The 12,700-nt window shown below is 55.2% G+C and overlaps 2 protein-coding genes across 6 annotated transcripts in view; one reads left to right on the forward strand and one right to left on the reverse strand.

Moving 5' to 3' along the window:
• Positions 1–12,669, forward strand: part of SLC37A2 (solute carrier family 37 member 2) — a 30,281-nt gene extending 17,612 nt beyond the window's left edge. For 3 of the 4 annotated variants that reach the window (XM_019811506.3, XM_019811507.3, XM_023239266.2), the window contains exons 5-19: positions 906–1,041; positions 1,462–1,538; positions 2,427–2,593; positions 3,193–3,236; positions 3,546–3,698; positions 4,042–4,132; positions 5,468–5,530; positions 5,851–5,936; positions 6,449–6,497; positions 6,704–6,777; positions 7,065–7,143; positions 7,287–7,384; positions 7,673–7,737; positions 7,939–7,995; positions 9,498–12,669. In XM_019811506.3, coding sequence (XP_019667065.2) covers positions 906–1,041; positions 1,462–1,538; positions 2,427–2,593; positions 3,193–3,236; positions 3,546–3,698; positions 4,042–4,132; positions 5,468–5,530; positions 5,851–5,936; positions 6,449–6,497; positions 6,704–6,777; positions 7,065–7,143; positions 7,287–7,384; positions 7,673–7,737; positions 7,939–7,969 — 1,213 coding nt within the window. In that variant the 3' untranslated portion in view covers positions 7,970–7,995; positions 9,498–12,669. The remainder of the gene's footprint in view (positions 1–905; positions 1,042–1,461; positions 1,539–2,426; positions 2,594–3,192; positions 3,237–3,545; positions 3,699–4,041; positions 4,133–5,467; positions 5,531–5,850; positions 5,937–6,448; positions 6,498–6,703; positions 6,778–7,064; positions 7,144–7,286; positions 7,385–7,672; positions 7,738–7,938; positions 7,996–9,497) is intronic. The other variant, XM_023239267.2, reaches the window with a different exon arrangement.
• TMEM218 (transmembrane protein 218) overlaps positions 1,804–12,700 on the reverse strand; it is a 31,590-nt gene continuing 20,693 nt past the window's right edge. Inside the window, exons 5-6 of one of the 2 annotated variants that reach the window (XR_006586080.1) lie at positions 9,242–9,371; positions 1,804–5,227 (exon numbers count right to left, since the gene is read on the reverse strand). The gene's annotated coding sequence lies outside the window, so the exon portion shown is untranslated. Of the gene's footprint in view, positions 9,372–12,700 lie in introns of both variants that reach the window. The other variant, XR_002145429.2, reaches the window with a different exon arrangement.

Here is a 12,700-nt window from a genome sequence, read left to right on the forward strand (position 1 = left end):
GGGGCTGAAGAGCCAGGCTATTGTGTCCCAGATGCGGGCACAGGAGAGCCATTGAAGGTGGTACCCAGGGGTGTCATGTTCAGATATAGCCAGATATTTCAGACAGATCATTCTGGGCATGATGGAAGATAGTACAGATGGAGGACGAGACTGAAGACCTGCTCACTCACACTTAGGAACAGATTTGACAATGGCCCAGATGAGCTTTGAGAAGTTGAGTTAGAACAGCAGTAATAGAGCTGAAGAGAGCTGATGTCCTGGAGAACTATTTAAGAGGTAGGGTCTTGGAGGCTGAATTGCGAGGCATGGGAGGGGAGGCAGGAAGCAGGAAGCTCCATGGTCTCTGGCTGGAGGGGCTCAAGATACTCACTCAGAAGAGGGGCTCACTCAGAAGATACTCACCACACTCACTCAGAAGAGGGCTCAGGCCAAGGGACTGAGTGGGGAAGGAGGAGGGAGAGTTCAGGGTGTTGAGTTGCAGATGTTTCGGGGGTACCCAAGTTAAGATGTCCAGAAGGCACCTGGGTGTGATCCTGCAGGGTGAGAGATCAGGATGGAAAATATGTGGTTGGAGCTATTTTATATCTAGGTGGTCGTTAAAACCGTAAAACTGATGCAGGAAACTGTGCCCCAGGGAAAGTAAATGTCCAGTGGTGAGCCGAGGGGAGCGAGGGGAGGAGGCCACGGAGACACTTTAAGGAGCATGTTCAGCAGTGGCAGCTAAGGCAGGGAAGTCCAGTGAGTGGAGGCCGGAGAGCATCCCTGGCGTGTGGCAGGCAACACAGAGGTCATTGGTGGTCACCTGGGCCAGAGCTGTGTCAGTGGTGTGGCGGGGGAGGAAGTATGTGGCAGAGGTGAGGAGTGCAGATGGTGACTAACCACAAATCCTACTCTCTCTTCTCCAGCGGGATTTTTGGGGAGCGGCTCCCCCTCCGTTATTACCTTTCAGCTGGAATGCTGCTCAGTGGCCTCTTCACCTCGCTCTTTGGCCTAGGATATTTCTGGAACATCCACATGCTCTGGTACTTTGTGCTCATCCAGGTACGAGCCTCCATCTTGCATTCAGACCTCTGCTCCATCATGGGAAGGATTGCGGAGGCTGCTAGTCCTTCCCAGACACCCCCAGGTGGTGGCAGATTTGGGCTGGGGATAACTTCTTCACAGCCCAGTGCTCCTCTGTTGAGCCTTGGGGTCCTACTTCCCACTTCTCAGGATCACACAGATCCTCCCTAAGTCTGCACTGAGCACTACCCCGAGGTCCCTGAGATGCCTGAGGGGCTCGGTCTCTGCAGGGAAGGATCTTGGGCCAGAGGAGAAACCAACCTGTGGCATTAGGGTGTGTGTGAGGGAAGAGGGCACTTGCAGGGTGGGCCGTGGAGGCCCCTCGGCCTGGGAGGGGTCAGAGCTGGGAGTTTGCTGCCCGGCCCAGGCCTGTCCCACTAACTTCTGGTCTCCCTGCAGATCTGTAATGGGCTTGTCCAGACCACAGGCTGGCCCTCTGTGGTGACCTGCGTTGGCAACTGGTTCGGGAAGGGGAAGTGAGTGTGGCAAGGGAGGAGGAGAGGGGGGTTACCCTGGGAGGGCTGCGGGGAGTGAGGAGGTCACTCACGGTCCCGGGATAATTTCAGGGAGAAGGGTTAGAACCTGTGTCCGTCTCGCTGACTTTCACGTTTAGGCACATTTGGTGACTACAAAGCAGTGCTGATTTGCTCCTTGATAAGGTTTTAATCCATAAAAACAGGCGACCTTAGTTATGCTTTCGCCTCATAACAGACAAATTCTCATCTTGCATGAAGATAAAAATGGAGACTGTTAAAACTTTATTATTGTTGTTATTATTATTATTTTGTACTTGTACTGGCTTTTGTGCAAAAAAAAAAAAAAATGTTGCTTTAGAGCAGAGATTGTCCAGCTCAGCCCTACCGACATTCGGGCCTGGATCATTCTTTGCTATGGGGCCACCTGACACACTGTAGTGGGTTTAGCAGCACCTACCCACTAGATGCCAGTAGCACACCTGGGGCTGGGCCAGTGCAAAATCTCCAGACTTTGCCAATGTCCCCTGGAGGCAGAGTGGCCCTGGTGGAGGACCAGCAGCCATAGTGGGGTTGGGGGTGGGGGGCTTGATGTCCTCAGGACAGGGAGAGCTCCATCTGGAAGCCCCCGCGTGTGCTGCCTCTGGTTGCTGGCAGAGGGGAGCAGGACCCCAGGCCTTGTTGTCACTTGCTTGACGCTAGGCATGCCTTCCGCCTCCTCCCTGACTGGTTGCCTTTGGGCTTCGAGGCTGGAGGCAGCCAGCGTTTTGCACTTGGCCAGGGCAGTTGTGATGAACCCTGTGCTTCTCTGACTTTTTATTTATTTATTTATTTATTTATTTATTTACTCTCCTCCCCTTCCTTTCCCCGCCATTGCTCCCTCCCCTCCAGGCGGGGGCTTATCATGGGCATCTGGAACTCACACACGTCTGTGGGCAACATCCTGGGCTCCCTGATCGCTGGCATCTGGGTGAATGAGCAGTGGGGCCTGTCGTTTGTGGTGCCTGGCATCATCACCGCTGCTATGGGTGTCATCACCTTCCTCTTCCTCATCGAATGTGAGCGGACCCCTCCCTCTCCACAGGGCCAGAACTGAACCTCCCTCTTCTCCTCTCGGGGTCTGAGAGAAGGCAGCTGGCTCGAGGGGGAGGATTACTGGTCGTGGAGCTGGAGGACCTGTATGTGGCCCGGGACAGACAACCTCTCTGGGCCTCAGTTTTCTCATTTGTGAATTAAGAATAATAGCATCTACTTCCTAGGGTTGGGGGTTGGTTAAGGTGTCAGTGAGACGTACAGTTGGGACGCACGGCCTGTAGTTGTGCCCGGCAAGTGCCAGCTGACTCTGAAGTGTGAGAAGGGGAGAGTAGGGGTGACGGGACACTCCCCATCCGCTGTCCTCTTCCCCATTCCCTGTCCTCTTCCCCATTCCCTGACAGCCTTCGGAGACAGAGCTAGGCCGGGCAGGGTGGCCACTTTGTAGCAAGAGAACGGAAGTCCACAAGGCAGTAGTGACCCAGGTGGTTGTTAGGGGAGCCACGCTTAGAATGTGTCTCTCGAGCCTGGGTTGCAGGCTCTCTTGTGCTGGGAAGTAGACTGGCCACCTTAGGGAGCGGGGCCTGGCCCGCCAGGAAGCTTCTTAGCGGGTTGTTTTTTTCAGACCCCGAAGATGTGGACTGCACGCCTCCTCAGCACCACACGAGTGTGAGTGCCCCCAGCCCGACCCCCACCCTGCCAATCCATCCTCAGAGACAGGTCCCAGAGGGGACTAGGGAGTTGGAGGAGGGGCTCGTGTACCCACGAGCTCAGTGGGTTACCTCACGGGCTCAGTGTCAGGCCCTCAGGTTGGCTCCCCGACAGCCTGATCGGGCCTCGCCAGATGGTAGTTCAGTCCAGGAGAGGAGCGCGTACCTCTTCCAGCCTGGGAACCCCTACCTCTCACGTGGCTTATACCTCCAGCTGGTGGGAGGCAGTACGCAAATGTGCTCACAGCAAGGGCTCATCTCTGTTCAGGATGGGTTGGAAGAGAACCAGCACAACCCTGAGGACCTTGGGAGTGGTCCGTACACTAACAAGGAGAGCAGCCTGGAGACCCCCGCCAGATGCTCCAAGGAGCCAAGCGCTCAGCCTGCCGCCATCAGCTTCCTCGGGGCGCTCCGGATCCCGGTGAGAAGCTTGCAGGATGGAGGGAAGAGAGGGGCTCTCTAGATTTCTCTGCTGGATGTCAGGAGATGGGGGGACGCTCGGGGTGACCTATGGCTTCCAAAATTTCTTTACATGAGATGCTTAGGGTGAATAGCCAACTTGGGGGGAGTAACATGGGAGGCTTGCCTTGACACAGCACTGGAGCATAGGCACATCGCTTTTACTGGGATTGGATGGAGGTGTACTTGAGGTTGCTTTGTGGCTAGGTGGTGGCAGCCCTGGGGTGCTGAGTCAGCCTCTGGGGCTACCCTGGGCCAGGGATCTCTTGTATCTCTTCCCTCATGCCTTCTGTTATGCTCTCCAGGGTGTGGTCGAGTTCTCTTTGTGTCTGCTCTTTGCCAAGCTGGTCAGTTACACCTTCCTCTACTGGCTGCCCCTCTACATCTTCAATGTGGGTAAGTAAAGGGGAAGAAGAGGTGAGGATGGGGGTCTCTGAGGAGGCCAAGGCCATCTTTGGCAGGGAGAGGAAACCTGTCATGGGATGTGCGTGACTCCAGAGTATGGGCAGGATGTCTGCTGAACCTCTCGTAGGGCAAAAGGAGACTTAAAAAAAAAAATTTGGTTAAGTAGGAAGTTAGACCTTGTACGCGGCCTCAGAGACCCCAATGCCAGCCACCTCTCCTCCTTGGAGATTAGGAACACCCAAGTTTTATTCTGTAATCCTGCCTAACTTCTCTAGCCTTAAGTACAGGAGCACCCACCTCAGGCCTGCTTGGCTCCCAGATGAGTGGATAGATGGTGCTAGGAAGGATCTGCCTTTGAATGCCTCCCCAAACCCCAGGAGAGGGCCTAGTGAGCTACCCACCGCCTGCTTTTCTCACCCCAGGGGCTGCCGGGAGCCTCCTGGACGGATGGCTTGTGCCTGGGTCAGCTGCACTGCCCTCCTCTGGGCCCCCTCCCCCCCGCCCCTGACCGCAGAGCCCTGCAGGGCTGAGGCCCTCTGCTCCAGGGCTTTGCTGCTCCCTCCAAGCCCTGTGGGAGGGCCAAGGCTGCTTTACATGCACCGTACTTGCTCTGAACGGGATGCTGCAAGGCCAGATTATGCAAGGCCAAATCCCAGCTCATATCTTGCCCAACAGCCCTGTCATAGGGCCTCTTTCAAAGATAAAAGTAGAGCATCAGGGTAGCTCCGTGGACACTGTGACTCTTTGTTTTGTGGCCTTGTATGAGTCAACCTTGAGGATTAAGCTACAACTCAAGCTTCTGGACATTCCTTTTTCTAATCCTAGGACAAGGGCTAAGACCTGAGGTCCCCATTTGCCTGTGAGTCTCCTTCCTGGCTCTGTTTATTAGCAAAGGTCTCAAATGGGTGGGAAGGCTCCTGGCAGAGGAGGCCAGTTGTTCAGGAGCAGAGCACGAATGTGGCTGGTTGAGCTGCAGCTCAGTGAGAGTTGTGTCCCCAGGGTAAAAGTGGCCCAGTGGGACAGGGTTCTTATGGGCCAGATCCCAGTGCTTTCAGGGGAAGGCTTTTCCAAGGGGTCAAGGCCAACCTGCAGGGGGAGAAGGAATTACAGGATGGGATGGAGGGGCAGAAAGGGTGTCCAATCCAAAAGTGCTGCAAATTTACTTGTGACCCTGGCCAATGACTTCCCCATGAGTCTTCACTCCTTCATCTGAAAAAGGAGGAAGTGGACCGAATCAGGTGCTCTATAGGGGTTCTTATGGCAGTGGCACTCCAGGGCGTTTGCTCTGAGCCCCCAGGTCTGACCACATATTTGTGTTTTGCATAGCTCATTTCAATGCCAAACAGGCTGGGGACCTGTCTACTCTCTTCGATGTTGGTGGCATCATAGGTAAGGCCCTTCCCTGTTCTGCCTCAGGCTTCATTCTCCTTTTCTCTTGTGCGGGTGCAGAAGGACAGGACAGGGCCAATGTGACATGACCTGGGCAGCTCCTGCCCAGTTGGGTGGCCCTAAGAAAGTTGGCTCTTGAGTTTGATCTTCTCATGAGCAATGGGTGCCGGGAGGGCTTGAGAGGGGGAAGCTCTGTTGGTTCTGGATGCCCATGCCCAAGCTAGCATCAGGTAGAGGATGGGGCAAAGCTTGGGGTGCCATGTAGTGGGAGGCCGTGGCCATACCTGGGGCAGCAACGTGTGAGTTGGTTTGTGTTCTAGGTGGCATCATGGCAGGGCTCATCTCTGACTACACCAATGGCAGGGCCACCACCTGCTGCATCATGCTGATCTTGGCTGCCCCCATGGTGTGTATAACCTCAAGAGTGAAGCACATGTGCTCACGTGGACTCGTGCGGGCTGTTGAAATGTGTGCACACCTGGGCATTTATGCACACGCCTGTCTCTTTGCGTGTGTGTCCATCCTTGTGCACAACCAGGGGCGGGGGAGAAGCCAGGGTGAACACAGGAAAGAGATTTGGACTGAGAATTTTGGAAAGGGATTAGCGACGACTTGGCCTTGGTGGAGAAAGGGGAGGCCAGCTGCTAAAGTTCTTGGTCAAGGAGAGTATAGGAAATTAAGGTTAGGTAAGAGAGAAATCTTTGTGAAAAAAAGGGCAACAGTATATTACCATGTGTTGGACCCTCCATCCCTGGGACATTTAAAGACCAAGAGGTCTGGGTTCGAGAAAGAAAAGGAGTAAGGTGACCTCTGAGGTTCCCTGGCAGGAGGGGGTGTGCCAGACTTCTGGGCTCCATCTAACCCAGGCAGCCCATGGGGAAGCCTGGGCGTGACTGTCTCTCCCCTCTCCCCTCCCAGATGTTCCTGTATAACTTCATTGGTCAGAGTGGGATTATCAACTCCATAGGTGAGGGCGTGGATGCAAGTCCTGGCAGCCCACAGGAAAAGCCTTGCCTTGGGGACCCCAGGAAGCTGGCTTGGGGACATCGGTGGGAGGCACAGGGAAGTGGAGGTTCTCAGCCTGATGCCCGGAGGGGGTGGTCTCACCTGCTTTGGGGCTGGGGCTGGTGGCGGTCCCTCATCTGTAACCAGCTGTCTCTGTTACTGCCTCAGTAATGTTGATCATCTGTGGGGCCTTGGTCAATGGCCCTTACGCGCTCATCACCACTGCAGTCTCTGCTGACCTGGTAAGCGTGCTGCCCCCCTGGGGCCGGGGATGACTCTGGGGGCTTGGTCAGGGCCTGGGGGCTCCTGATCCATTTCTCAACATCCCTACCCCTCCCAGTGCACAGAGATCCTGACATATGAGATCTTCAAAGTCCTTCAGAATCTGCCATTGGCCGCTGGCCTTTTCTCTCAACTCCAAGCCCAATTGCTGCCTTTCCCCAAGTTAGCCCCACTCCCAGCCCTGGTCCTGCCTGGTGCTGCCTCTCCATCTCCTGGTGCTCCTCCCCACTCCATTCTCTCTCCCCAGGGAACTCACCAGAGCCTGAAAGGCAACGCAAAGGCACTCTCCACCGTCACGGCCATCATCGACGGCACTGGGTCTATAGGTCTGTGACTCTAGCTTTTGGTTCCTGGTGGCTGAGCCCTGAGCCTTGTTTTTAGCACATTTCTTGGAATGCTGCCCACAGGTGGGCAGGGAGGTTCAGGGCCCCTTGTTGGGTTCCCTTCTCTGACATTGTGTTCTTTGCAGGTGCGGCTCTGGGGCCCCTTCTGGCTGGCCTTATTTCACCCACAGGCTGGAACAATGTCTTCTACATGCTCATCTCTGCTGACATCCTGGCCTGCTTGGTACGAGTTCTTGGGGTACACACATGGGCACTGGTGGGAGTGAATGTCCTGTCCTGCCAGGCTAGAACCCGGGAGGTCCAAATCATTGGCCGTGAGGGGCTCTGGAACATGAGAACAGCTGCCTTTCACTCAGAACCACTTTCCTCCCATGAGCGAGCCCCTGCCAGGTGAAACTGTGCCCACAACCTTCCTTCCTGCCAGCCCCCTGGTCACCTAGCACCGGGGACTAACCATGTGTTCATTGCTAATATTTCCCTCCCTTCCCTTGGGTACTCGAACTCCCTACAGCTCCTCTGCCGGTTGGTGTACAAAGAGATCCTAGCCTGGAAGTCATCCCTGGGCAGAGACAGAGGGTGAGTCCTCCAGACAGCTATAGCTGTATCCCCAACCTTACCTCTTGTGGGCATTAAAACCAGTGCTCTGGTGCTCAGCACCCAGTCTGAGCCCACCTGTAGCCCAGAGTGGAGCCAGACCCTGGATGTGCTCCGTGGCCCCCCCACCCCTACCCCCAACCCTGCTAATGTGTCCTCTGTTGTCCCCATATGTCTCCATAGCTCTAGTCTGGCCCTAACCCACCCGCGATAGTATTTTCCTCAAGTCCCATGACTTTTGTGAGTATTTTCTTCAAGTCGGTGACTAATGTGCCATTAGAATGGGGCCTGCATGCAAATCCTCTCTCCTCCACTGTGATTTTTCCAACTTCCTTTGTGTTTTTCTTGGGGGCCAACTCCAAAGACTCTCTCCCCGAGCAGAGCATGGTGCTTGGGATCTGTTTCCTAAGGAAGGAGCCTGAGCTGCCACAGAGGTTGGCAGACTCCTCTCCTTAGGGCTTTGGATGTACCCCGAGGACAGAGGCAGGATCCAGGGAAATAGTTTTCCCTCTGAACTCGGACTCTAAGCCGTACGTACCTCCTGAAGTTCAGAAACCGAGATCATCCGACCCCTCTGCCTGGGGTGTACAGAAAAAAGCAACTACCAATCAAAGCCTCTGGGAGAAAATTCCGATCAAGTCTCGGTGGTTGGCCTGGTGTGTTCTCTGTGTACTGCCCACTGGTGGCGGGTGTGGAGGCCGCACAGATAGGCTAGTGGCTGAGGCAGAGCCAGCAAGAGGTTGGGCTGTGTGCTGGTGCTGAGGGTAACGCTCTCTCTGGCCTTTCTGGCTCTCCTTTTGAGCAGGAGGCTCTGACTAATGAGCTGGCCGGAGCCGTGGACCTGGTCCTAGATGGTAAATGTGTGGAAGAAGCCCCTGGGGTCATGATGACCAGCATCGTATCTGGGGAAGCACTCCCACTTACGGATGGCATCTTCCAGGTTCAGGGGGAGAGGAACTGAGAGCAGGAGGCATTAGCAGAGTATCTATCTGCCTGCCCTGGAGGAGGGGGCAGAGGATCGGTGCTCCTCCCTTCTGCCTTCCCCAGGCCAGGCCTGAGGGGAGGCTGGGAGAGGAAGAAGGAAGCAGGAAAGGGGGATGAATACTTGGTAAGCATCTGCTCTGTGTCTGGAACTGAGTCTGACTTCAGACATACCCACTTATCTCTCAGCAACCGTGAGGTTGGTTCTCTGATCTCTAGATGAGAGGCTCAGAACTCATGGAATGTGCCTAAGGCCTTCAGCTTGTCCCAGCAGAGTCTGCTTTGCTCTGTACTGCTGCCATCCTAGGCTGGGCCTTGTCTGCAGAAGGCCAGTGTGTGGGGGAGCAGAGGAACGTACTAGGGTAGAGGGAGCACTGGGCCTAGAACCAGAAATCCCTGGGCAATCCTGACTTCTCTGCTCACTTTCATTTATAAGACCTTGGGCATATCCTCTGAGCCTCCACATCCTTATGTGTATAACATGGAGATGCTTATCCCTACATACCTGACAAGATCGATAGGAGGCTGCGATGAGACGGGATATGTGATACTGCTTTGTAAAACTGTCAGATGTGGTACAAACGTTGTAAGGTTTTCGCTATTATCCTGGCTTGCTGAAGAGGTGCGAGGGCTCCCTAATGGTAGAGAATAGGGATGAGAGGCAATTATTAAGGGACCCTACAAACCCATCTTCCCTGCTCAGACCATTGGCTTATTAACCTGTGCCTCACTTTCTCTTCCACTGCCCCTCTCTCCTGCAGGTATAAAGAAATATGAGGCCTTGATTGGAAGAGAGGCACGGAGGGCCCCAGCTGATTCCCAAAGAGCTCTCCCCCTCCTGCCACCGGGGGCAAGACTATGGAAACTGCCAGCGATGGCTGATGGAAGCCTCTTGACCTAACACCAGCCAGCCCACAGGGCTGCTAAGGGGCTAGGCGATTCTCCATGGGAAGGGACCGCCAACATGGGGAATGGAAGACTCAAGGGCCTGCGCTCTGGAAGCCGCAAGCAGAAAGGATGGGGATCAGAGCTGAGCGGTGTCTCCAGCTTGCTAAGGGGAGGATATGCTCAGACTCTGGCTTGTTCAGATTCCAAGACCGAAGGCAGAGGCTTGACATGGACCAAGGCTTGGCAAAGGTGTGTTCTCCTTCCCGTGTTCAGTTTGAACCTCCGTGACCAGCCTGTACCTGTCAGTGGATTTCCGACCCTGTTTCGGAGCTGCCCAGCCTCACCTGGCTTCTTCATCCACCAGCCGGTTTTCTCGTGTATTCCCCCACGTTGGAAACTCTTCTCCCTTGCATTTGATCCTGTCTCTAACTCCTGACCTGAGTCGATTAAAGTGTTACTGCTATATCCTCCGGGGCCAGGACTAGGGAGACGCAAGGGAGGTGCCAATGGTGCAAAAGTTAGGGAGGCATCACTCTTGGGCTTGGGCCTGGGCCTGCGCCGCCCTGGAGAGTGAAGGTCTCCCTTGCCTCAGTCTCCTGCCAGCCCTCTGCGTCCCCAGGGGAAGAGCAAACACCAGTGCAGTGCTGGGGAGGGAGGGAGGCATGACTGAAAACACCAGCGTGTGGATGGTAGTTGCAGAGTGCTCACTGCTTGCTAGCCCTACTCCAGGAACGGAGCAGACGGTGGACACAGAGCAAGGACTTCTGCCCTGAGCACAGGCACCAGTGCGACGAGACTAGCAGGAAAGAAGGCTGCGTGGTTCATTCCCGCAGCTGTCACGTGTGTAGATGCCTGGAGCTCTCTGCAGCCTGCCTTTTCTCCCCCATGTTCCCCATGTACTTATCCCAGTCCCCCCATCCCCCAATCCTGGAATGCTGCCTGCCAGGCCGGCTCTTGGCGTTTCTCCCCATCCTCCGGAGCCACCCATCAGCACAGTACAGATTCCTGTTGCCCACTGTGCCTGTGCTCGCCCTCATTAGGGCCTGGCCCAGTCGCATGGGTTGTTGGGGTCCCGGGACCACGGGGTTCGTGTACTGGGGCTGCTTACAGCGGGCATTCCCTGGGCAGATGCTCATGGCCACACTGATGACCCGCGGGTCAAATGAGGAGCTGGAGCCACATACCAGGTACAGCCGTCACATTCACTGGGACACCTGGGCCAGGGCAGCACTGAGATAGGTGGCGCCCACTGCTGCGGTGACACACCGGTAAGCCTTAGACTTGCCTGCCGCTCACCCTGACTTGGAGCCAGTCAGGGACCTTGTCCTCGGGAGCCCCAGGGCCAGGCCTTACGTCCAGCATTCTCAGATGCTTCTTTCAGAGCAGACACTAGATGGTGCCACCATCCCCCCGCAAAGCCTGGCATGGGCCACACACCGTTCCTGCTTCCAGATGGGGAGGCGGGAGCAGAGGGTGCTTCGTTAGCCAACTTTCAGCCTTCTTTCCACTGCACCAGGTCGGGGTAGGAGGCCTGGGAGACCTCCTCTGGTGGTGGGGGACTTCCGCTTCCCTGGCCCCACCACTGGCTACCTTTAAGCCTGTGTCCTCATGGAGAGAAAATAGTCCTACCCTTGCCTACCTCGAAGGACTGGTGTGAAGGGAGAGGAGTCAGTTGTCAACACACTCCCCGCCCCCCAGGAGCTTGTCTGGGGGGAGGGATAAGTGAGAAATATGAAAACAATAGGAGAAAAACACTGGAGGTAGTGACTGGAGCGGAGACATCCCTCCCTATGCCTGAAGGGAGAGGGGCCGGAGGGTGGGTGATCCCCGGGCAGGAGGAAAGAATGTGTAAGGTGTCAGAAGGAGGAATGCCTGGGACTTGGGCAGGTGGTCAGTTTGATAAGGTCTGGAGGGGACCTGGAAGAGGAAGGGAGTTAATACCAATACAGAGCAAGCCCCTACAAGTGGAGCATGGGGACTGGAAAAGAAACAAGAGGTGCCAGCTGGTGCCTGGGCCCAGGGCAGGCATGGCACCCGCGATCAGCAGAAGGCTTGTGGAGCTCAACGCCTGGCTCAGAAATGAGGACTTGGGCTGTGGGAGGGAGTTTGGGGGAAACACCAAAGGTGGAAAATCCCCAGCCCTGAGATCTGTCCCTCTGCCCTCGTCTCCCAGGTCCCAGGTTCCCTGCCCTGCTTCAGCTCTGTGCTCGGACCGTTCCCACACAAGCCTGCTACCTGCCTTCTCTCTGGGCCTCAGCACTCACTTGGGGCTAATGCAGGAGCATTACGTTAATTAGTTATTCATTTAATTTAACTTCACATTTGGTCTCAATTAAGCTTAAAGTGTTCTTCCTTATAGATGTTACAATAGCACTTGTAATTAAAAAGCAATAACTCTTTGCATTTCTCCTTTAGAGAGCCATTGGGAGGCTGGGGTGGTGTGTGGTTGGGGGGGGTGCGGGAAAGGAGTAATGAAAAGAAAGGGAACCCTTGGCACTCTGAGGCTTTCAGCAAGACTGAAGTTGGGGGAAAGGAGACTCAACACATCATGGGTGTGGGGTGGGGGCCAGAGAGTGCTCCTGGAGATAAGGGGGCAGTGAGGTGGGGAGGGTGGAAGGAAGCGATCCTTAGACGTGGAGGGTGGGGCCTGATATTCTGTGGCTGGCAGAACAATGCCCCCGCCCCCAAAGATGCTCACAGCCTAATTCCCGGGCCCGTGAATATGTTAAGCGCCCGTGAATATGTTAAGCGCAGATGTGATTAAGGACCAATCAGATGGGGAGACTATGCTGGATTATCAGGGTGCGCTCCTTAATCAAAGAGGCAGGCAGGAGTGTCTGTTGTCGGATTAGAAGATGCTGGCTCTGAAGACAGAGAAGGGTATACTGGTGCAGGAGTGTGGGCAGCCTCTAGACACTAGAAAAGGAAAGGAAATGGGATTCTCCCCGAGAGCCTCCAAAACCTTTACATTAGCCTCGTGAAACCGATTTCAGATTTCTGATCTCCCAAACTGTACAATAATAAATCTGTATTCTTCGAAACTGCCAAGTTGGTGGTAATTTGTTACTACAGCAGT

The sequence above is a fragment of the Felis catus genome, chromosome D1 (genome assembly GCF_018350175.1).
Source record: "Felis catus isolate Fca126 chromosome D1, F.catus_Fca126_mat1.0, whole genome shotgun sequence".
Lineage (NCBI taxonomy): Eukaryota > Metazoa > Chordata > Mammalia > Carnivora > Felidae > Felis > Felis catus.